Genomic DNA, 21,666 nt, shown 5'->3' with positions numbered 1-21,666 from the left:
ACGTATGTAGTTGTAACGCAGCCCATGCAAGTCTTATGTATTGCGTAGGGCGTAGTAGTTATGCCAAGTCCTAGGGTTAGTGTTCCTAGAAGATCTTACCTAGGTTAAGGTAGGTAAGGTAGGTTAGGTTAGGTAAATAAAGTCCGTATATGCAACGAAGCACAGGAATACGCTTGTCCTGTTACCTAACCCCCTAAGTTAGGTAACCAAGGGAATTATTTAAGCTTGTATAATGGTTACGGACGGATATGGAACAAGTTTGACGTAGTACATGTGGCAGTGAGATGAACAAGCGGTAGGGGTATCCTGAACAGGCATTTCGATGTTGTGTGCATTGTGCTACCAGGCTCTTTTACTACCTATGTCATTTCTCTGTGCTGACGCTCTCATGCGCTTTCGGAATTTCTGTAAAGAGATACCGAAGCTGCCTGCATGCTCCGGGTTAAACAGGCCGGGGGAGGGTTCCCGCGGGTAAGGTAATAAATAGGTAGGTAGCAAAGTATCTAGATTCCAATATAGGCGTATAAGAGGGTAAGACGGGCACAATGTAGAAGCCAGTGAGATGTAAGACGAGTACGAACCAACGACACACAAGAAAAGAGAATGAAAAAGGAGACTTGAGTATGGTTACACAAGACAGACTTACATGAGAATACCTAAGATATATGTATACGATGGTAGGTAATCAGTAACAAGGGGGGGAGGATGAAAAGACTGCTATGTATATAGAAATGTAAGTAGACCGGTGTGATGGCGGCAACCAGCCAATCGATCACATGGTTTCGTTTCGTTCAATCCTATGCGATGCGCGAGTGGCCTGATGCAGTACACCGGTACTGCACGCGTTACAGAGTTATACATCATGTTAGGCTTGTTTTTGGTTTCCGCCCCCTCGTAAGAATAGGTACAGTACCTATGTAGGTAGGTATTTATTACCTGGTCGGAATAGGGCTAGAAAGATCCAACCAATACTGTACTATTACCAAGAACCTTACCCACGGCGGTCAGCGTCTTTCCAATAAGGAAAAGCTAGATCCTTTAAGGCTGTTTGACGTAAGGCCTAGCTTACTATGCGTCTCTCGGCCCGCAACCGCGTCAGAAACGAATGTGAGAAAAATATAATTACATATCTGAGGACGGGGGAGGGGGAGGGGGAAGGGAGGCAGGGGGGCAGGGGTAGGGGTAGGAATTGTCCAACCATACGTATACCTATTGCATGAAGTATTGACGTAGGACAATTATAGGGCCCTTGGGTGATTTGCTCAAAGTTGAATGAGCTAGGCATGTAGACGCGAAGCTCCTACAGATGCATTTTTTACCAATGGGGGATGGCCTTACCAGAAAACCGTCTGTGGAGAGATTTGTTACCCTGGTTCGTACTGTAGGTACCGGCATTATGCGGCGGACATATATACATTCGAAGTGCTCGCTAGACCCGGGTTGCATAACCACGATACGTCGCCTGCCTAGGTAGCTTTCCCCGTACTTGGGCAAATCGGTAAGACAAAATGGTAAATGTCCCGGGCGGAGTTGGATTCTGGAAGTTGTCGGAGCTAGGTTATTTGTTGGTTAATGTGTTGATCAACTTTGTTAAATTTAGATTCAAGCCGAGCCGTCGAATCTCCCATGCTATCATGCTGCCATACTGCCATGTCGCCGTGCCGCTATGGTCGTACGCATTATGGTGATTATACACGTATGCGTGGTAATCATGTAGCCAAGGTATCATTATCGAACAGCCTTTTAGGCCTTTTCGTAGTCTTGTCAAACCCACATCTCGAATCAGATTTGATCTGGCTGATTATTACAAAAGTCCGCAGGTAAGCAAGGGAGAAGGACTGTGTCACCTACTCGCGAGATCTAACACATGGTAAAGTAGTTACTGGTTACTGTTTGTGGCTAGCCCATATTCAGACCGTAAGCCGTAGGACCGTGGAACGAGACACGCATGTCTCCCGTGGCGGCTCGGCTACCAAGTCCGCGTGGCTGGAATTGGTAACGATCGGAACCACATTTATACCGTGTGCTGACAACGTTCAACTCATGTGCGTGGAAAAGCGGAAGCACGACGTACGCCGTGTTTGAGCCTTTGCCCCCTTCAAATCCGCGGCATTAGGGGTTTACGAGACTCAAGTGCTTAAGCAATACTCAAGCAGTAAGATTTGCTGCGCTTATATCCCCTGTGTCAGATAGGTCAGATGGGTGAACCCGTCCTCGCGGAATCTTTACTTGTAAATACATACTTACCTACATATAGGTGTGGGGTCGCATATATCTAGCCAATGCATTGCAACTCGTAGCTTCGTGCAACACATCCTTAATTACCATTGGAGCGGTACGAAGTCATAATAGACATTACTCCCTTCTATACAGTAGACGTACTTTTCTCTGAGCTGGTCTGTGTTGTGACACTTCTCTGGGCTCACTATGGTACGTTGATCTGAAGCTCTCCGTATGTCAATTTGCCCACCAAGACTGCACTGTGACTTGGCTACGCTCGGGGTAACACGAAAAATTAGAGACTATCGGATCTTGTAGGGTGGTACCATTGATCTACGCGTCCGCCCCAGTACAATAGTATCGATCGAATGAAATGCGGCCGTCTCTTTCAAGTACCAAATTCCGCTCGTGGCGTGGATTGTTGAAGGGGCTAAGGGAGAAAGTGATAGAAGTATACTCGGCTTATAGGGACGTTTCGTATGCTCAGATCTTGGTTGTAAGAATTGCATCGTCTGGATAGACTTTCGAATGCTATAGGAGCATCTTAACGTGAGAGAGCCTTCATGACTTGTGATTTGAGGTTCATCTTGTGTATGTCCCCCGCATCTTGGCCCTCTTTCAGTCTTATTTAATCTACTATAGAAACGATTTATAATCATTTCGAATCTCGAAGCCGCCGAGGTCGTCGTCGGACCAATTCTGCTTAGTTGGGCAGCGATCGCGAAGGATTCCGCCCCCACAAACCCCCGCTTGCGTCGGGGTGTCATCAAGGACTCCAACACTATGAAGTAGTACGGGATATGCCTTAGATTCGTTAATCGAACTTTGGTGGGCTGAATACCATAGCCCGCCTTGCTATTTGGATAGGCTGAAATGGCCATTGAAACGCCCTATTTACACTACACACTGATGCGGGTTGCCAGACTATTCTGCTTTTGATATTTCGATTTTGAATTGGAGAGGTTAAATCCGAATGCGCTAGCTCAGGAGTAAGTTGATATTAGCGAATCTTAACCCGAAGTCGAGCCTCTTAAACCACTAGGTCATTCTCATATGACTCCAGTTGTTACTCAACGTCAGCTAGGCCAATAAGCAGCACTGCCGGAGAGTGCTATCATTATGAATTGGATTTCTTACGCACTTTTTCTATCGTATAAGTCCCTCGTCGATTGTTGGAACCGGTTAGTTGCTCAGCACTATGCAATCTTGGCCAAGATTTCATCCGTGCTGGAAACGAATCAATACTTTGGTACTTATCGTCATCGTGCTTATCCAAATGAACCGAAGAGTCTTTGGCGTAATTCTTGATAGCTGATCCAATGCCAACTTCATATGCCCATTGAAGATTCTAAACCCATATCAGTTCCTGCGCCATTTTTGATAAGAATAGTAGAGCCCTGTGATGCCGAACGTTGTACAGCTGACTTAGAACACCGTACAAATTGCTTCGGCATACTTAGTTGAAAATTTCGACTCATAGTGCTTAATGACAAGGGAAGTCACCCTGCTTTCATTCCGCTTTGATTTCGTGACCATGCTCATGAGCAGACGAGGGTCGCTTCACTGAGGGCTTATTGAAGTGGCTTTACAGAGTCGCCAAGCTGGAGCGCAACTAAAAAGTCAGCAGACGACGTGACGTGCCATGAAACGGCAGCACACACATCGTAGAAGTTCCCTAGCAGTTCAATCAATATTCAAGGCCGGCCGTTAAGGTTATATTTAAGTCGATTTCCATAGATCTCTATATATAGCCCATTTCTGGAACCCTATATAAATATAATGTTAAGATTGGGAACACTCGTGGTTGGATGACAGAACTTACCCATCGACTGAAACCCCTCATAACCACCTTTCACAGCATCGAGAAACACGCGTTTCATTCCTTGGTCTTTGAGTATGGTGACGCAAGCATCGAGTAATCTAATCATAACGGTGTCCTTACTGATTGTCATCGCCGCATTGCCGTCTAAAGTCCGGGTCAGTTGAGAAGCTTCGAACAGTTTTAATGAGCTTTGGCTGTTACCAACCTGCAATGCAGATGCACGCTACGCCCCCCACATCAGATCCAATCGTCCGTGCCCAAGGAAGGTCTTGTGCCAATGAACTAGCCTCATTCGGGGTATATATCAATGCAGAAGCGATGATTTCCGATTGCTCCCATCCTAGAACAATATCACTGATGCGGCCATCCTGAGCGAGGTTCACGTACTGGTCATACCAACCCGTATAGTCTTTGCGAGCAGACTCCTTTTCAACGAAGTCTGCGATCAAGGGGAAATCGTCGAATGTGCCCTGTCGGAAAGTCAGCCCGGAGGAAGGCGCTGACAATCCACCGCTCGGCCAATCATCGATTCTCAATAGCCAGTCGCAAATATCTTGACCACGGCCTGGAGCCTGCCCGTCCATTTGCCAACCCCGCCTCCGAAACCAGCTCTCAGACGCAGAAGCGGCAGGAATACCGCTTAGAAGGCGGGGGAACGTAGAACCCAATTGAATTCGATCTACTCCCCGTATTCTTTTAAGTTGTTTGAGAGCGTGCTCATATAGGCTAAGCCCGATCCCCCGCCGCCGATACGCTGGCTTGACAATGATCATAGCCAACGACCCAATAAGTCGCTCACCTTCTCTATCAACAAATGTAGTATAAGTCGCACAGAATCCGATAATTTCCCGGTTCTCGGGGAGCCTTACGACGAAATGCATCGCGTAACCATCCCGCTGGAGCAATGACTGTAGGGGGAATTTTTCCAGGTGAAACTGATCCGGTAGACACTGATTCCAAAGCTCATGTACTGGGGCGACATTAAGAGCATCCCAATTCTCCGGAGGCCAGAATTTCGGCTCTATCATCAATGATTGCACATCTAACCCCGCGGTACCTGTAGCCGTAGCTTCGCCAAATAGAATAGCAGCCGCACTCTGCAAATCAGAAGGTAAATATCCGGGCAGCTGGACAATTGTAGGAAAGTTTGCTTCCATGAGGCCGAGATCATGTACGTTTTGGCATGCCATAATAATTTGCGGGCGTTGTTCTCCTATCTTCCGCGCCATTAGGGCAATCTCAACCTGCGAAGATTGACCGGTGTATGGAAGCCCCGAGATGACGAAGACGACAACTTTGGCTCGTTTGATGAAACCGACATGTGTGCTAGTTAACCCGTTCCGTGAGGTGTACGGGACATGGCGAATCCACGGATGTCTCTTGGCCAAGGCTCGGCCTAATGGCTCAAACGGGTCATTATCATTACCAACATCTACTTGAGCAGGCGGAACGACTGGTGTGAGAAGAACGACAATGTCATTGTCGCCAAGTATCCTAGTAAGGGGGATGCAAGCCTATAAGTCATTTAGGTTAGTGTGTTTTCATTCAGTTGACTTTAGGAAACCACAACGAGTGAGCTACGATGTAACTCAAAGTCATGTTTATGAATATGTCCATTTCCTGACTCGAACTGATTATAATAGAATGTTATAGCAAGCTACTGACCTGGTGGTCCCTGATGAGGGTCACCTGAGACCGACGTGAGCCTCCACGGTGTCCGGACGTAGTGGCTGGTTGACCGGGAAGCATTTCTTAGAGCTACCAAATACCGAGCATGCACTTCATCCCCGATGAACTTTGGGTATTCCTGGGTTATATATTGGTATAAGTCAAAAGTAAAGCTTGACTAGGATTGGCCTAGGCTGTCAGCAGACTATGCCGAAATTACTCACCAGTCTGGTCTCACCGAATGGTAGAAGTTTTTATGACATAAGCATCATCAAATATCAGGCGTCCCCTATAGTAGATTATAGATTATAGAAAGGAACCTAGTGAGGCTTGCAACGCATGAAACGTTCCACACTAGCCAGGTGAAAAGGATGTGGCGCTGCTCTGGTGCCGGGGTTGGGAGGATCTTTCAGCTACTAGGAATTCCAACAGGTCAGTAATGAAAGCTAGGATACCTAACGGTCGAGGAGCAGCCGTAAGGGCCGAAATGCGAAATGAGCCTTTTCAATGATAGTATGGTACGGACAACCGGGACCCGGATACAGGGGACGGTAAGCCCACTGTATGTAGAGTGATGCGATAAGAGAGGTAAGCGACTTGCCGCCACAGAAGCAGAGCTCCATTTGCCGCAGCCAGTGTATTCCTTAGTATTACATACCTGTACATACAGACGCCACGCCAAAGGTGCATGTATAAACTGCCTAATCGGATGCAATTAATAGTATCAAAAGCCGACGTCCGTTTGTAATAGAGAGCGACCGGCGGTGAAGAGCGTTGTTCCACTAGTCTCCGCGCTGAATTCCGAGGAGTCAAAGGAAGCTGACAATGTATACGTTTTAATACCACTACGGTAGTGGTGGTGGTTATACTTCCAGGGTCGCTATCAAAAGCATCAGCGTCGGACAGAGATACCTGGTGACACGGGCACTCACCGGCTTTATTTATTCGTACTTAGAATATGGATGATGTTAAGTTAAAGCGATCTTTTGGTGAGGATGGTAACGCAAAAAAATATAACGGACATTAGACCTGAATAACCAGCCCAAGAATAGCACGGCATATGTCGTTCATGTTTCTATACAGCTGGGGCCCAATCGTATGCTTCTAGAGTTACATGCGCATAGTATTGTCTATGCTGGATGCTGGACACTGGACGCTGGACGATACCTAGCAGCTCAAGGTTTTCAGCATTACTCGGGGCAATACCAGTTTTGTGTGGGGGTAACATTGGGCAATATAACGTGCAGAACACACACGGAGTGCGTATAAATGAACGTGCACACATGCCGCTGACTTTGCGACATCATGACGCCCTTGCTCGAGTCGTACATACATACTAAAAGGCGAACAACTCGTAAGATTTTGATGATAACCTCGATAGAGAAGTCGGCATGTACCAACTCCCCGAAGGATACGTCTATACCTGCACGTTGGAACGTGACCTTGAATATAGTTGAATGATTGGGAGTGTATCCCCCCCCATGGCGACTTAATCGAATTAAGAGTTGCGAGTTGGTAGTACAAATGCAATGCAACATGCTAAGAAGTAGAGACTGGAGTGATAAGCGTTGGAGGTTCTAAGATTCGGTTTGGTTTTTTTTTTCTTTTGCTGAAGATTTAAGACCCTAGTAAAAATAACACAAGCATCAAGGGGAAAGGCCGATGGGTGTTCCAACTCGGGTACACTAAACCTTACCTTACCTGCCAAGGACGGGAACTACCTACTTGACGTAGGTACTTAACGTTCTTATTACCGATAAGGGCAAGTCCGCCCTATAGCTACATCATTCTACCTATGTAGGTAGGTGCGAACCTATGAATATAACAGTGCTAGTGATTCTAACTTCCGGAGGAATGTGCACTATAACATCGGGTATGCCGAGTATTAACTTATACCTAGCTTCTTCAATGAGAATCTTAAGCGGCCAAGTTACAAATTCTTTTAGTTATATTACTCGAAGCTTTTTCTACATGTACCTATCACAAAAAGATACATATACGACGTCACATCAATGGGCGCATGTATACGGAGATGCCCCCTTAAGGCATCAACGACCGTTCTATAACCCTAATCTTCCTGCTATGTATTGCCTACTGCGGCTGCTGCTAGACCACCTGAATTTTAGAAGGCATGATGATCTACAGACCGTAGCAGTTAACTACCCCACCTCGCTTATAGCCGCGCTGAAACTAGTGTATTTCCTAATTAGTCGCACCACTTGTTTGTGTTACTACTACCTGCTTACTTTCTTCAGTTGCATGTTCCTGTCTCAATTCTCAAAAGTAACAAGTACATACAATGTGGCCGGCCTGCCGGTTGAGGAATACGGCGTCCATCAACATCACTTCCCTTTCAAATTATCCCAATATCTGGGTAAAGCCTATAGGATTAAACTCCGCGATTAATAAACATTTCGATGTCTAGGTGTTCAGGTATGTAAGTTAGAGCAAGCACCATATTGCATTAATAATATATCATTTGTACATAAATATACTAATTCGAACTGGGAAGTACCTCTTGGTGTCTTTAGGTACTTACTCAGAAATAGCCGACTTATACAGTGCGTTGTCCGCAGATAGGTAGGTAGCTACGCGTTGGATATAGCGGCGCTTATACGGCTTCTCACAGCTTAACACCGCTCGGCGGATGATACTCCCGGAACAAAATCCGTGTAGTAGGTATAGATAGCCTATTATGCCCTTTGCGTCATCAAAAACCTGACCAGGAAGGCACTTACGTTGCTTGTTTCGTATAATTGCTCACATTACGCAAGCACTTATTTCGTTGGGGACTTGAGGTTGTCGTTCCTCGCGGAGCCGATTGAGGCTCCTTCGAAAAAGCAAGTTGCTGCAGTTCCTATGTAGGTACTTACCTACCTAGGTACCTATTAATATATCGGTAATAATCCCCATTCGCTATGCACTAGACCCACTAGTCTAACAGACTTCTATCTTTCGTGTACCGAACAATATGAAATACATTAGTAGAGCGGATAGGTTGCTAGTTTGCTGAACCACATCCGTACATAAAGCAGTTTGCCTATCTCGGCCGGAGGATCAAGTACGATAGATGGAAGGGGTAAGAAGGCGTAGGCGTACCATTTGCTAATTTTACGGAATAGGTCAATGCGACTTGTTGTTGGTTATTCTTAGGTGATATAACCACGCATGATAGACTACCTAATATAGATGACGTTAGTCCTACGCACACAGATCCAAACAACAAGCTTGGCTCTTTGGAGCTAGAAATACTAGGATTTTGAAAAGTTCCCTTGAAGGGATAACCCTCCAAAGACGTAAGATGTGAGGCTTTAGCTTAGGTGTAAGTCATTGGTTCTCTAGAAGGATTCCGAGAGCAGCCGACGGCACGACTGCAGATTGCATGTAAGAGCCTCGACGTCGTAAGACAGTCTGTCCAATCACGGCGATTCGGTATCCGAATATAGAAATAATCACCCAAAACCTTACATATGACAACCAAAGTGACAAAAAACCGTTGTTGGAAACGCGATAACGCGTTCCGGGGTTGGCCATTTATGTACTTGTAAGACCCATGACCAGGTACAATACCTATCGTCTGGGGGTTACGTCCACTAGTCTTGGCAACATTAGCGCCTTTTTTAGGCGTCCCAGGTGTCCGTTTGCAAGACCTCTTTATGCCCCAGATTACATAATAAAGACCCCACATTATGCCTAAACACTTTTTATCCAATCATTCCCCTTTCTATCAGGCGCGTCTAAGCCTACCAACAACGCGTAGGATCCCACCAGTATGATGCTATGCAAGGCTGAGACATAGCACAAGGGGTTGTTGATTTCCAGATCGCCCTAACGAATATTCATGCTAGCTAAATCTCAGGGGATAATGAATAGTTATGTCGGGGTTTCAAGAAGACGATACTATTCATGGCGCGGAAGACATACGCGAAGCCCTGACAGATGTGATTGAGGGTTAGTACGCCCCTTAAACGATTATCACTATTAAAAATAATACTTGCTAACTCCAAAAGCATCTAAACTGACGGCAAAGCAACGTGGAAGCAATGTAAAGCTATCCGTAGAGAAGTTAGCTTCATTATCGTATGAGCAAGGTCTCCTCCCGGACGATCTAGGCCAGCTCATAGATTTGGTTACTACTCCAAGTTTCCTTGACCAGGCAAGCCTCGGGAATCTCATAAGGAATTTCTACCCGGTGGCTACTGTGGACATCGAGCTTGTAGTTAAGATCATTGGCTGTCTGGGGCATGGAAAGCTGAAACCGTCTCTTAACATTCAAGGAGCGCTCCTGAGATGGCTTGTTATGATTCATCACATCATAGAAAACCAGGCCATTTTATCACGCGCGTACTCGGTTCTATTCAACCTGCTGGAAACTGCTGCAATTAGGTCCGTCTACCGATATATTGCTCCAACATGCCTTGCTAACTGTCACAGGAAGCAGCTATGCCATCTCCTAGCTCTCATCACTCGACGCCGGCATGTGCGACCCTATCGAATCCAGAGCCTGTGAGTTACCTCTAAAAGCATCTGTTTCACTGCATCACTCACACCTCTTCAAGTTTATCCTTGTCTAGACAAACGGGGAATGATCCGGCAGTGACCGGCCTGCTCCGAGTGTATAAAGACTACTACCCCGAGATCATTGTAGGGGAAGCGACTCGTGCCAAGGCGTCGGCTTTCAAGGTATGTCTTCTGCGGTCTTGTTTGACGGAAAATAGCTTATTATTTCCACAGCATCCAGATCCTCAATGGCGTGAGAGGCTCGATGAAATTCAACAAGCCCATGCAGAACGAAGTACGAACAGAGCAGAACGCCCGCTGAATGCCTTTAGAGTTGCCCGAAGTCGAATAAATGGCAAGAGCCCCGGTTTATTCCCGGAGGTGCACACGTCAAACGCGACAGAGGTCTGTTTTACTCCGCCCCCTTGAAAGGACAGTTATAAACTGACAATTTGCTAGAACTCTATTACCCTAGAAGAGATTGAAAACGTAGACGGCTTCGTGAAAAATCTAGAAAGGATCGAATTACCAAACCAATTAATAGCGGTCCTAGGAGACCCGTTACTACAGAAGCTACTCGTTTTGAAGCCCGACCCTGAAGCTCATCAGAGGGTGAGTAGTTGGTTGGCTTCATATGGACAAGACCTCATAAGTGGGGAATCCAACACAGATTCCAGCGATGGCTTAGAAATACTAAATAACTATGTGTCAAGTACTAAGGTATGTGAGAAAAGAGCTTACGAAACAAATTACCACTTGCTAACTTTTGCCCAGACTTTCCCCCCTATATTCTTGGCTTTCTTCATAGAGTATCTCAAGATATGGAACGGTCATGATGGACGAGGCTTTGTATTCACTATATTGTCATACTTGCCATTGCTTAATTACCAAGGTTAGAAGCGAAATCCAAACCACAGCTATTCCAAGACTAATAAAACCCAGAACTCTTCACCAATATTCTCCAGACGCTTGAAACTAAGGTACTTGACGATACCCCAGGTTCCCAATTACAACTACTCGAGTTTTATACGATGCTGCTTCAGCGTTGGGCCATCTCTCTGGCATCACTCGAGCAGAAGTCGGCAAACGCGTCAACTATCATCACTGACCTAGTGGGCCACGTCAACAATCTCTGTCTCACTCTTATTCAAACCTCACCTACTAGTTCTACCCACTCAAAGATCTTGGATTTCTACGAGCAAACCGCAATTCTATCTTCAGATCCAAAACTACACCATCATACTCGGATTATGATACCACCCTCTCCGTTGGTATATATCCTGCACTTTAGCTTCTGCCCGAATACTCTCTCCAGGCTCTGTGCCATATTGTCGAAATATAAGGCAGGGTTTCAGAGGGCTATGTCGACGTCCCGCTCCCAGTACACTCCAGAGTACATCAACGAGTTCAACGGCTTTCTAATGGACATCTGCAATTGTATCTGGCGGTCGCGCGCCTTCAATAGCAACGATGTGAATTCGCATGGCTGCTTGGTACCTCGGTCACTCGTCGAAGACCTCGCAGCATATGCTAGTCGCCTTGAGACCAGCGCTCCCCTTTCAACACTTTTTTCTCTTTCATATTCGCCAGTGCTAAGCCTCTCGGCAATCACATACTTTCGAGAGTTGGAAGACGAGGCGGTAGTCCTAGGCAGGGGCGAGCTCAGCACTAGACATGCCGGGCCGATAACTCGTGCCAGCCTCAGCTCTCTAGCTCATAGTGGTGGTTTGAAAGTAGGCTGGGACGACTATCGCCTTGGCGTGCTAAATTATTTGGAACAGAAAGGCATGGCTGGTGTTGGGGAGTTGATGTACAATACTATGACAAACGTGATGAAAAGGAGGTCGTTAATGGCGATGGCAGATGCCGCATAGTAAGTACCTAATAATATAATACGACTTGGTCAGATTATTCATTCGAAATCGACCGTGATCATGCAAGTATTATTCTTCATCTATTTTAATCAACCCCCCTAATACTATTCGAGGTCTGTCCTGTTGAAAGGGTATCTGAAACGACTCACCATCCCGCAATAACCACGGTGCTCTTCATTCTTTTATGCTAGTTCATTGACTTCATTCCAATCCATCCCTAAACGCCCCTACCTCGGCACAGATATCCGTGGAGCCCATTTACCATCCCCATCCCCATCCCCATGTTGAAAATGCGCCGTGCCATGCAAGTTAAGTGCATCCACCCTGGCCTCCATGGCCACCAAGCCAGACCCTGACATAGTCTCACCTCCCACCCATCCAAAAATATTCCATCCATCCATCCAAGCAAACCTACATCTTCTTGATATCCTCAAGCCCATACCCGCCAAGACCCCCCTGCGAATACGTTAGCCCCTCCGTCCCCATCTTCTTCTGGTTCCTCGGCCCCCTCTCCTTCAAATCCGACCTCAACCACCCCAGCACCAGTTCTCCCAGCCGACTGTTCCCCGTGCTCTCGCCCGTACCTATCTGGTCCAGAAACTGCTCGGCAGGCCCCCACTCGCGCACGGTACCCAAGTGCATGTGGACGAGGTGCGTGGGCCAGCCGGCGAGGTTATCCAGGATGTGCGTGGCGTACACGATGGTGCACTCCCGGATCTCGGTCTCGTGCTTCAGCCACCCGAGGAACTCGGCCCGGCTCAGCACGTCCAAGTCGACCGTGATCTCGTCGAGCAGCAGCACGGTCCACGGACGCACGAGTCCCATGGCTAGCTGCACGCGTCGCCGTTCGCCGTCGCTGACCGCGTGCATCCGCCACGCGACGTCGATGTCCAGCACGCCGATCAGCTCGTCCCGCCGCTCGGGATACGCGTCGCCGCCGACGGAGCGCAGGAGCTCGGCGACCCCGATGTCGGTCCGCACGATGGGGTTAAGCACCCATTCTAAGCCGAGGTACGTCACTCCTTCCAGCCCCTCTTTGAAGGGGTCGACTCCCGACACGTTGATGCTGCCGCTGGGCGCGAGACGCTTGCCAGCTAGTAAGCGCAGCAACGTTGTTTTACCCGCGCCGTTGGCGCCGATCAGAAGGGTGCGGCTGCGCGGCGGGACGTTTAGCGATACGCCCCGGATGCCTGTCCTGTAGTCGGGGAAGGTGTATGTCAGATCATTGACAGTGATCTCCGGCGGTTGTTGAGTGGATGCCATGTTGATGGGCCAGCTGACAAGTAGTTAGTTTCTTCTTTGAGCTACTTATTCTACCTGAGGTAAGTGAAGAAAGATGGATACCTATCTATGATAAAAGATGAAATTGGTTGCTAAGTGAAGTAGTCGAGGAGGACCGTGCCGGCCTTATGACTATTGTTTTCAGACGCCGTAATTGTGGAGTCGATTGACGATGTTGCAACCTATACATAGTAAGATCTGGATAGTTACAGTGCGTTCAGCTATAATTCAACACGGTGTTTTCCGTCGGAGTACGCAGGAAGCATGTAGTCCTAGGACTAAATATAACTAGGTACCTACATATCAAGGATTCACTTAAGAACTTAAGAGAGACGGCTCGCTTTTTGCCTGCAATTGAGTTCTCTTTACTTCGTTTGACCTCAACGATATAACCGGAAGTGATAGAGATATATCTAGTGAGCAATAAGTATAAGATTATCATTCATATCTCATATATGTAAGGCAACTTTACTCACATAATACTTAATACTGGCTAACCGGTTAAGTATTAGTAAATAGGCCGTGTAATGTAATCAGGAAATATGTCGTAGTGCCTCTTAAAGATGCACACTATGGAATTTAGTTGAAGAGCTCTGGGTCTTTGTTCCCCCGCGTAGGAATATCCGCCGCCCCGGAGCGTCTCGGCGTCTAGAAGTGGGCAAGCTTACCTTATTGAAATTCCAATACGTTCCAATGATGACACTTCGGCGTTTAGTAATAACGATTGCCACCATACCTTTCATAGAATAGCGACAGTTAAGTCGGAGATAAGTAATTAACTAACTTGGACATTATTAATTTGGCGGGGTCATAAATTCCATAAAGTCCCCCAGTACGAACGTGAATATCTAGATACAATTTCGAAAGTAATAATTAATTATTGTCTTATTTTGATATAGACTCTTAGAACTGTGACTTATTTAGTCCATGACCTTGCTATCAACTACCGCGCGACGAACTTTCACACAAGCATTGCACCATAATTCGAGAGTTCTGGTAACCCCTAAATTCTCACAGGCAGTCAACATGACAACCGCCGTTTTCAAACATATCGACGCATCGGCAATCCCGCAGGGGACGAGGCCATGGGCCAAAGTTGATATCGAAGCTACTTCGTTCAAGCTGGGTGACCATACGCGTCCGGTGAACAATATTAGAGGACGGGAAAGCGAGTTTACCACAGACAACTCCGGCTTTGCGGTTTACAATGAACCGTCAAATGAGAAGTCATTTACAGATGATGCAGCTGTGCGTGGCCCATACTATCAGGAAATCGAGAATCTCTTAAGGAAGCGAATTCCTGGTATCAAGAAGGTGGTCATATTTGACCACACCATCCGGAGACGTACGCCGGAAGCTGCCCGAGCTCCGGTACAGCAGGTCCACGTCGACCAGACGCCCGCCGCGGCCGAAGCCCGTGTGCGCCGTCATCTCCCAGCTGACGAGGCCGAGGAGTTATTGAAAGGCCGCTTCCAGATCATCAACGTGTGGCGGCCCATCGAAAACCCAGCAAGCGATCACCCCTTAGCCGTCATCGACTGGCGGTCGACGAAGCCAGAGGATTTCATCCCGGTGAACCTGCTCTATCCTAAGCGTGTAGACTTCGCAACGGACAAGGACGACAGGGGCAAGGAAGTGCGTCCCGACGACTCAACCAGATACTCGGCGGAAGGATACGAGGTCAGGGGCGAAACGATGTCGGTTGCGCCGAGCGACGCGCATAAGTACTACTACCAGAAGGACATGACGCCGGATGAGGTCATTCTATTAAAGTGTTACGACTCGTTCGGCGAGGGCCAACCCCAAGGGAAGGCGGGAATTGCGGTGAGGACGCCGCATACGGCTTTTATCGACCCCCAGACACCTAAGGATGCGCCCCCGCGGCAGAGCATAGAGGTGCGGTGCTTGGTCTTTTATGAATAGGTAGCGATGCTGTCGTGGCTCGGGGTGGATGTAGCTATAGCACCCATGCCTATCACACTATATATCCCCGATAGTTTTACAATAATTCGAGGGGTTGTCCTCTTAGAGCTATTTGACGATTTCAAGGCAACTTCACGTAAGATGGGGGTAGGGTTGTGAATATGTAAACCCCATTCCGCAGAAAACAGGGCCTGGTGGTTAGAACAGCGTTATAAATCCTAGTACACCATCAACCAGAGTGAATTAATCAAAGCCCACAACTCAGTCGAATCAGAACACATTATACACTTAAGTTAATTCCTCTGGAAACTCGCAATAACTATCGAATTCTTTTCGGCTCATATCTTCGGCACCTGATGGGGCCGAAAGGGAATGTTGCCTATATTCGAATAGTGTATAGCATATCGCCATTCTTATTTCCGCTTGTTCTTTATTCCCGAATAATGTGGCTACCTAATGCAAGCCTCAGCTGATATCCCTCTGCTTAGCTGATTATTCCTATACGAAAGGCTATTTTCTCCAACTATTCTAACGCCTGATTCTCCTACAAGGAACCCCAAATCACCTTAGCAGTGACCTCATAACTAGTTACAACGCCATTCCGGTCATCGGCTCCATGGCGATATCGGTGATTCACATTTGAATATTCGCGCCTAGGAGTCGCGATGATGGCATTTTTTGTAAAATCTGTCACTTGAGCAGCGTTGGTGGAGCTTGCATATCAGCTCATATGTAACGTCGGCTTAAAGGAATGAGTATTATGTAGATTTCACCAATCAATAGCATAATAGCAACCTCCCCGTGACTAAAGCCACTTGGGACTTCATCTTCGTAGGACTTAGAATACTAAACCTCCACCCCTCCATATAATCATACTGCTAAATCACTGTGCCGTTTATGTAGATACCAGCAACCTCCCCTCAAAGAGAAAGCCACCACAGGTCACAGGTCTAGATTTAGCCAACTTCTCTCTACCCTAGAACCGAGCGCGGGTTGAAACAAGGATTTAAATGCATATATATCTTATCAGCTGATATTGAATGCAGTGTATCACTGCGTAGGCTTGAGAACCTAGGGATTACAACGTAACCCCAAGGGAGCTATCATATATCTAAAATACAGCCTCTCGTGGCCAATCCAATTGTGTCGTTTATACATTCTTGCTTATCTTGGCACTGCGCCATAAGAAATATATACACCACGGAGATAGTATCATCAACCGAGGGGTTAGAATCCTATTGTAACGGGTGGGAAAGAAGAGGGGGTGGTTTGTATCACCTTGCTGTCCCGGTAGTTTCAGTGGTTTCACGGTAGATATCTCTACTTATAAAAGTGTGTGATTTTCTCTCTTAAGTCACCATGACAAGCTATCTTCTTAACAAGTCATTGTACCTCCTAGCTTTGTGTTTTCGTACCATAATTTCTTTTACCAAGCTTATACTCATCTCCTAGACGTCGTTGGACCCATTCGATCTCACTAGGTATGGCTGCTCTAGGTCGTCTGTCCGCTACTCTTCGAGATATCGACTCGAACTCGTTCGCAGACGAGGATGAGCGGTTGTTTGCGGAAGATATGCTTCTTGGTGCTTTAGCACGGGTCCAGTCGCCTTGGGATATCGCGTGGAACCATAATTTTGTGAATGCTACCACTCACGGTGCCATAAAGAGCCTCATCGATGCGGGTGTCTTCACGAAATGGGCAGAGAACGGAAGTAAGCCAGAAACCAGTACAAGTCTCGCTAAGATGACAGATACGGACCCTATCCTCATCAGTAAGTTAATAATATTTTATACTGTGTGTCATATTTGCTAATATTAAGAACTATAAAGAACGCCTTGTGAGACACCTCGCTTCGCATAATCTTCTCGTCGAGACAGAAGAGGATACCTATGAACCTTCCCCATGGGCAAAGACATTAGGGACCGATCAAGCATTTCCTTCCATATATGGGGCCTTCTACAGCGATATAATATCGGTGATGTCTAACGGGCTTCCATCGTTTCGTATGTTCTCTTAGTTCCCCATCTAAATATGCAGGACGAGCCCCCCTCCTAGCCTCTTTACTTACAAGCTTTTGTCGTAGTAAAGGAAACGGGGTTCAAGAACCCTACCGACAGCAAACACGGTGTCATTCAACATTTGCAAGGTCCATACGAGTCCGTTTTCGAATATATCGTAGCCGACCCGACACGTAGTAAAGACTTCTCTTGTGCGATGGAATGCCACTCGAGGTGGAACATGACAGCCTGGACCGATGCATACCCGACGGACATACTACTCAAAGACGCCAAACTAGATCGACCGTTGGTTGTCGATGTTGGTGGTAACAAAGGCCATGATCTAGAGAAGTTCTGGCTCAAACATCCTGAAATCCCAGACGGAAGCCTGGTAATAGAAGATCTCCCCGGGATCCTCTCGGAAGTAGAGATAACAAATAAGGCTATTTTGAAGCAGCCGTACGACTTCTTCACGCCACAGCCCTTGAGAGGTGCCCGTGCTTATCTTGTGGTATGTAGTATTGATATCCCCTCCCCCCTTTCCACGTAGAACGATTGCTGACATTTATGTTATAGCATAAAGTCCTTCACGATTGGTCGGACGAGCCTGCTATAAAGATCCTGAAAAATATCGCGGGCGGAATGGAGAAGGGTTACTCCAAACTATTGATCCACGAAAACCTAGTTGAGACAGTCAGACCGTCACGGCGGACCACCGCATCTGATATGATAATGCTAACCTACACGACTGCGGCAGAGAGGACCGAGACAGAGTGGCACAAACTAGTTAACGCCGCCGGGCTGAAGATAGTTAAAATTTGGAAGCAGCCTACGGCACTCGACGGTGTCATCGAAGTGGATTTAGCGTGAGGTAGGAAGGTGATCTGCGTTCCTGACTCGAGCGTTCAACACGGGCGAGTTGATAACATTACTGATGATATGCTCATGGTTGAAGAATAACTAAGTTGTTTCTATGCCTTTTCTGTTCACTTCATGGTAGAAATCAAAACCTGACCTTAAGACAAAACATTTTCGTCTATATCTAAGCTCTTAGAGATAGCATTAGTCATGCTAAAAGTAGTATAGTTTATTTCTATCAACAATAACACACTGATGAAATACAAAAAGGGATAAGAATAAGCCAAAGAGATGACATAATTTGCAATAGGAAGATTCCGATGTAATACGGCTGGGTGTTCCGAATTTCTGCAAAGCAAAAGACGGTACCGGCCGACCCCACTTCACGACCGAGGGTCCGGGGCAAGTCCATACGTTGAATCCCGACGCCGAGAACCGCGGCATAATTCCAATTAGCCAGCAAATGTCATATGACTCACTTTGCTTGGAAAATATTTTAGTGATTTAAATGTTCTTTAGGAATTGTCATTAACTTACTTAAGTTGAACAAGATTACGGGTTAATATCGTACAAAGATGCAAGTAGTATAATCGACTGCTTTATTAATACCAGTCTTAATTTTCTATACTTACATACACAAACGAACATTAAGGATTAAGTCCCTAAATAAATTGTTAGCTGTACCAGCCTAGCAGTTTATTTTTTAGTAAAGGGATTAGTATTTATTATATTTTAGCAGTACTTTAGCGATTGATTTTGTAAGGGAGTTTGTACACACTACAATTATCCTCAAGCATAAATCTAACCTCGTAATACGGCGTCTAAATGATTACAACGGGGCTTATCTAATGGCAACTTAAAATATGATATATTCGAGAATGCGTCATGTCCGTTGGAAAATACTTTGAATTTGTGACGTGAATGGCTTCGACAGTCCACCTCGTGGCGGTTAACACTGTATGATGATTTTTAACATATTGGGATTTCGATAGTAGGATAGCCAAGGGAAATGAAATCATAGTAGCCAGACTACCTTTAATGCACAGGAGGGTCGCGGAACGTCATATTAGACTTCAAAGTTAAGTGCTGATGATAAAATGTACGCCACCTTGGGACAATCGACAGCAATGTAAATACACATTTAAGTTATCATTGTTGACAATGCCAAGCGCCTAAACTAGCTAGACTGCTAGATAGTTGGCCGTGATCGCACGAATTATGAATCTCAAATATCTTAGATCAGATAGGGGTAGTATGAGGTCATTCCCAGTCGAGTGTTTGTTAGCCCAGCCGGTGACGTAGGATTTCTAGATTTGGCCACGGTGTCTAAGAAATTATCGTGACCACCGATAGTTGGCGTCTTCTTTATGTGACTGATAGACTGGCAGACATTTAGTTCATTAAAGCAGCAGGAAATTGGCAAATCAGGAAATGAGAGAACGCAAATCGATGGGCCACTGGATATTTCGATCTCAAACTCAACGCCTTTTAAACGACCAACGCAGCGGTACAGATACGAGAGTGAGTACCACGTCTGATGTCAGATTCATATGTCATTGCCGTTCCAGGATGAACACAAGCGGGAAGCTGGCTGTCTGCATCACCTGGGATGGAAATCGATGGTGGTGGGAGTATACATGAAGAGTTGACATCCAGAATACCTGAGGGTTATGATTCGCCTCGGGTTTCGTCATCACGTGGGATCGCTGGGGACGAGTGAGGTCAGCTTTCACCGTGAAGGTTCGGGAAGGGTTTACTTAGTGACTTTAGTGGCGAGAGGGCCGAATCGAGACTGTAAATCCCCCTGCTACTACATATCGACGGATGCAGCCTTTTTGTTCCTCCCGACGTTAATCTAAAGGGAATGTGTGGGGATCTAATGCGTGGTAGGCAGAGCCTCGTCCAGCACATTTGCTAGCTGAATCGAGAAATAAAAATAATTGCGTGTACGTGTTCGAAGTGTATGTAGTAACTAAAAAAGATAAGCCCCGTCGTTGGTTACATAGAATTTAGCGACGACATTGTTCGGGTTGAGTTTGTAGCTGACATCATAAGGCTTAGCCGTTCACAGAGGCGGGCCGTCGAGGCACGGACCAATTCTGACCTCACAGGCCCGGCGGACAGAAAATTGACAGCTGACAAGATCTCATTTACACCTGATAACCTGATAACTTAGGTCAGGTACCTACATGTATTTGCGTAGCACAATTCTTCGTATTACAAGATTACAAGATTACAAGATTACCACCTGGCGGATGTCACCGATCAGCCGATGTGTTTGCCCAATTACATAGAACCATAAAATATAGATTAATATCGGAAAGCAACTTTTATTAACAACTTAACCTATCATTTTATCTTCAGTTGTCTAGATGGGCCTTTCTTGAGGATCGAGACTTTTCGCCTAGGTACAACTATACCTTAACCGGTATCGGTAACCAGTAGGCAGATCAATGCTTACCCCCTCAGCCCCCTTGGACCCCTATTTTATTTTTTGCTCGAGTCTAATCGACTTATGTAGCTTTTGCGAGTCTGTCGTCGGGCTAGACGTGCATCCTGCTTGGCTCGGATCTAATCCTAGCATTGCAGTGCATGCTGAGGTGCAGATTTACCAATAGCGGTCTTTCCTTTTAAACTCACGTATGTATTACCTCGTCTGCGCGACCTTACCACGGAAACCCTGAACTTCTTAGACACGTTTACTACTACATAGTCAATATGTGTAAGACATGCATCATCAATTATCTACTGATCGAAAAGTATGCTTAATATGACACCAATAATAGAAATTTTGGTAAAAAATACTATGGCCTCGATTCGTACTAGCGGCGTTAAGAGTTGGTATCGAACCAACGATTAGAGCCGGTAGATTCTCGTTTCCAAGTTTAAACTCTCGTGTGTACCTACATACACTACCTACATACACTACCTACATACACTACCTACATACACTACCTACATAATGTCTGTAACACTTACATATGTATTAGACAACCCTTACGGGCAATAGGAGTAGCACAAGTCTTTTCCAAACCCTTGTTTCAGGCAACCGGAAACGCAAACACACATGTTTGTGGGCTTTTAACGGGATTTTTCCATTTGCGTTTGGACACATAAGTTGTTAATTTCGATACAGGTAATTCTTATATGTAGGTACATATATAGGTACACGGACTTGGAAATTCCTGTGTTGCAGTCACCGAATCGAAAGCGGTACATATCCTGGTTCGCTGCACGTGCTTATTACATTCGCCGAAATCTTATTACAGCAGTCATATGACGTCAAGTGAATATTTTATTAGTTCTGCGAAAGCTTAGGTAGCTAACAACCTACATAACTATGTATTTCATAGGTAGTTTAAGTACATTATTTGTTATTAACATCTTCACGCAACCGATTGACAAGATATAATATCCCGATATTTAGAAGCCAGATTTTATTAAAGCCGTCCAAAAAAAAGGGTTGTAAACACCCACCAGCCGGGATCATGATTGTAATACGTACATATTATGCTAGTGCAG

The 21,666-nt window shown here is 46.1% G+C and overlaps 5 protein-coding genes across 5 annotated transcripts; 3 read left to right on the top strand and 2 right to left on the bottom strand.

The window, feature by feature from the left end:
* Window positions 1–3,939: 3,939 nt before the first annotated feature.
* F5Y00DRAFT_252573 (uncharacterized protein) lies at window positions 3,940–5,791 on the bottom strand (the record flags this gene model as incomplete). The annotated part of the gene is made up of 4 exons (XM_048009946.1): window positions 3,940–3,986; window positions 4,043–4,186; window positions 4,248–5,556; window positions 5,708–5,791. 4 exons carry the CDS (start codon window positions 5,789–5,791, stop codon window positions 3,940–3,942), a joined length of 1,584 nt encoding a protein of 527 aa, XP_047865833.1.
* A 3,673-nt stretch (window positions 5,792–9,464) lies between these two features.
* Window positions 9,465–12,212, top strand: F5Y00DRAFT_234122 (Mis6-domain-containing protein). Its single transcript, XM_048007393.1, has 8 exons — window positions 9,465–9,661; window positions 9,721–10,096; window positions 10,145–10,216; window positions 10,270–10,393; window positions 10,445–10,615; window positions 10,670–10,930; window positions 10,985–11,102; window positions 11,153–12,212. The coding sequence occupies exons 1-8, from the start codon at window positions 9,586–9,588 to the stop codon at window positions 12,082–12,084; spliced, it is 2,130 nt and encodes a 709-aa protein (XP_047865832.1). The 5' UTR covers window positions 9,465–9,585; the 3' UTR covers window positions 12,085–12,212.
* Window positions 12,133–13,963, bottom strand: F5Y00DRAFT_234119 (P-loop containing nucleoside triphosphate hydrolase protein). The gene is made up of 3 exons (XM_048007392.1): window positions 13,842–13,963; window positions 13,666–13,778; window positions 12,133–13,563 (listed from the first exon to the last, which is right to left on the bottom strand). Exon 3 carries the CDS (start codon window positions 13,345–13,347, stop codon window positions 12,496–12,498), a length of 852 nt encoding a protein of 283 aa, XP_047865831.1. The 5' UTR covers window positions 13,348–13,563; window positions 13,666–13,778; window positions 13,842–13,963; the 3' UTR covers window positions 12,133–12,495.
* Window positions 13,964–14,181: 218 nt separating this feature from the next.
* Window positions 14,182–15,651, top strand: F5Y00DRAFT_45458 (uncharacterized protein). Its single transcript, XM_048013683.1, has one exon. It carries the CDS (start codon window positions 14,293–14,295, stop codon window positions 15,286–15,288), a length of 996 nt encoding a protein of 331 aa, XP_047865830.1. The 5' UTR covers window positions 14,182–14,292; the 3' UTR covers window positions 15,289–15,651.
* A 1,120-nt stretch (window positions 15,652–16,771) lies between these two features.
* On the top strand, window positions 16,772–18,156 carry F5Y00DRAFT_268681 (S-adenosyl-L-methionine-dependent methyltransferase; the record flags this gene model as incomplete). Its single annotated transcript, XM_048012304.1, has 4 exons — window positions 16,772–17,060; window positions 17,119–17,292; window positions 17,373–17,797; window positions 17,863–18,156. The coding sequence occupies 4 exons, from the start codon at window positions 16,772–16,774 to the stop codon at window positions 18,154–18,156; spliced, it is 1,182 nt and encodes a 393-aa protein (XP_047865829.1).
* Between the last annotated feature and the right edge of the window lie 3,510 nt (window positions 18,157–21,666).

This window comes from Daldinia vernicosa (genome assembly GCF_022497035.1).
Source record: "Daldinia vernicosa strain CBS 139.73 unplaced genomic scaffold F5Y00scaffold_17, whole genome shotgun sequence".
NCBI classification, from domain to species: Eukaryota; Fungi; Ascomycota; class Sordariomycetes; order Xylariales; family Hypoxylaceae; genus Daldinia; species Daldinia vernicosa.
This window is presented reverse-complemented; position numbering and strand designations above follow the sequence as displayed.

Excerpts from the sequence above, each read along its gene's own strand:
- F5Y00DRAFT_45458 (XM_048013683.1), top strand. The coding sequence starts at position 14,293 with ATGACCTTGCTATCAACTACCGCGCGACGAACTTTCACACAAGCATTG.
- F5Y00DRAFT_234122 (XM_048007393.1), top strand. The coding sequence starts at position 9,586 with ATGTCGGGGTTTCAAGAAGACGATACTATTCATGGCGCGGAAGACATA. Across the intron at positions 10,394-10,444 it reads CCAAGGCGTCGGCTTTCAAG|CATCCAGATCCTCAATGGCG; the intron begins GTATGTCTTCTG and ends TTATTTCCACAG. Across the intron at positions 11,103-11,152 it reads GCCATTGCTTAATTACCAAG|AACTCTTCACCAATATTCTC; the intron begins GTTAGAAGCGAA and ends AATAAAACCCAG.
- F5Y00DRAFT_234119 (XM_048007392.1), bottom strand. The coding sequence starts at position 13,347 with ATGGCATCCACTCAACAACCGCCGGAGATCACTGTCAATGATCTGACA.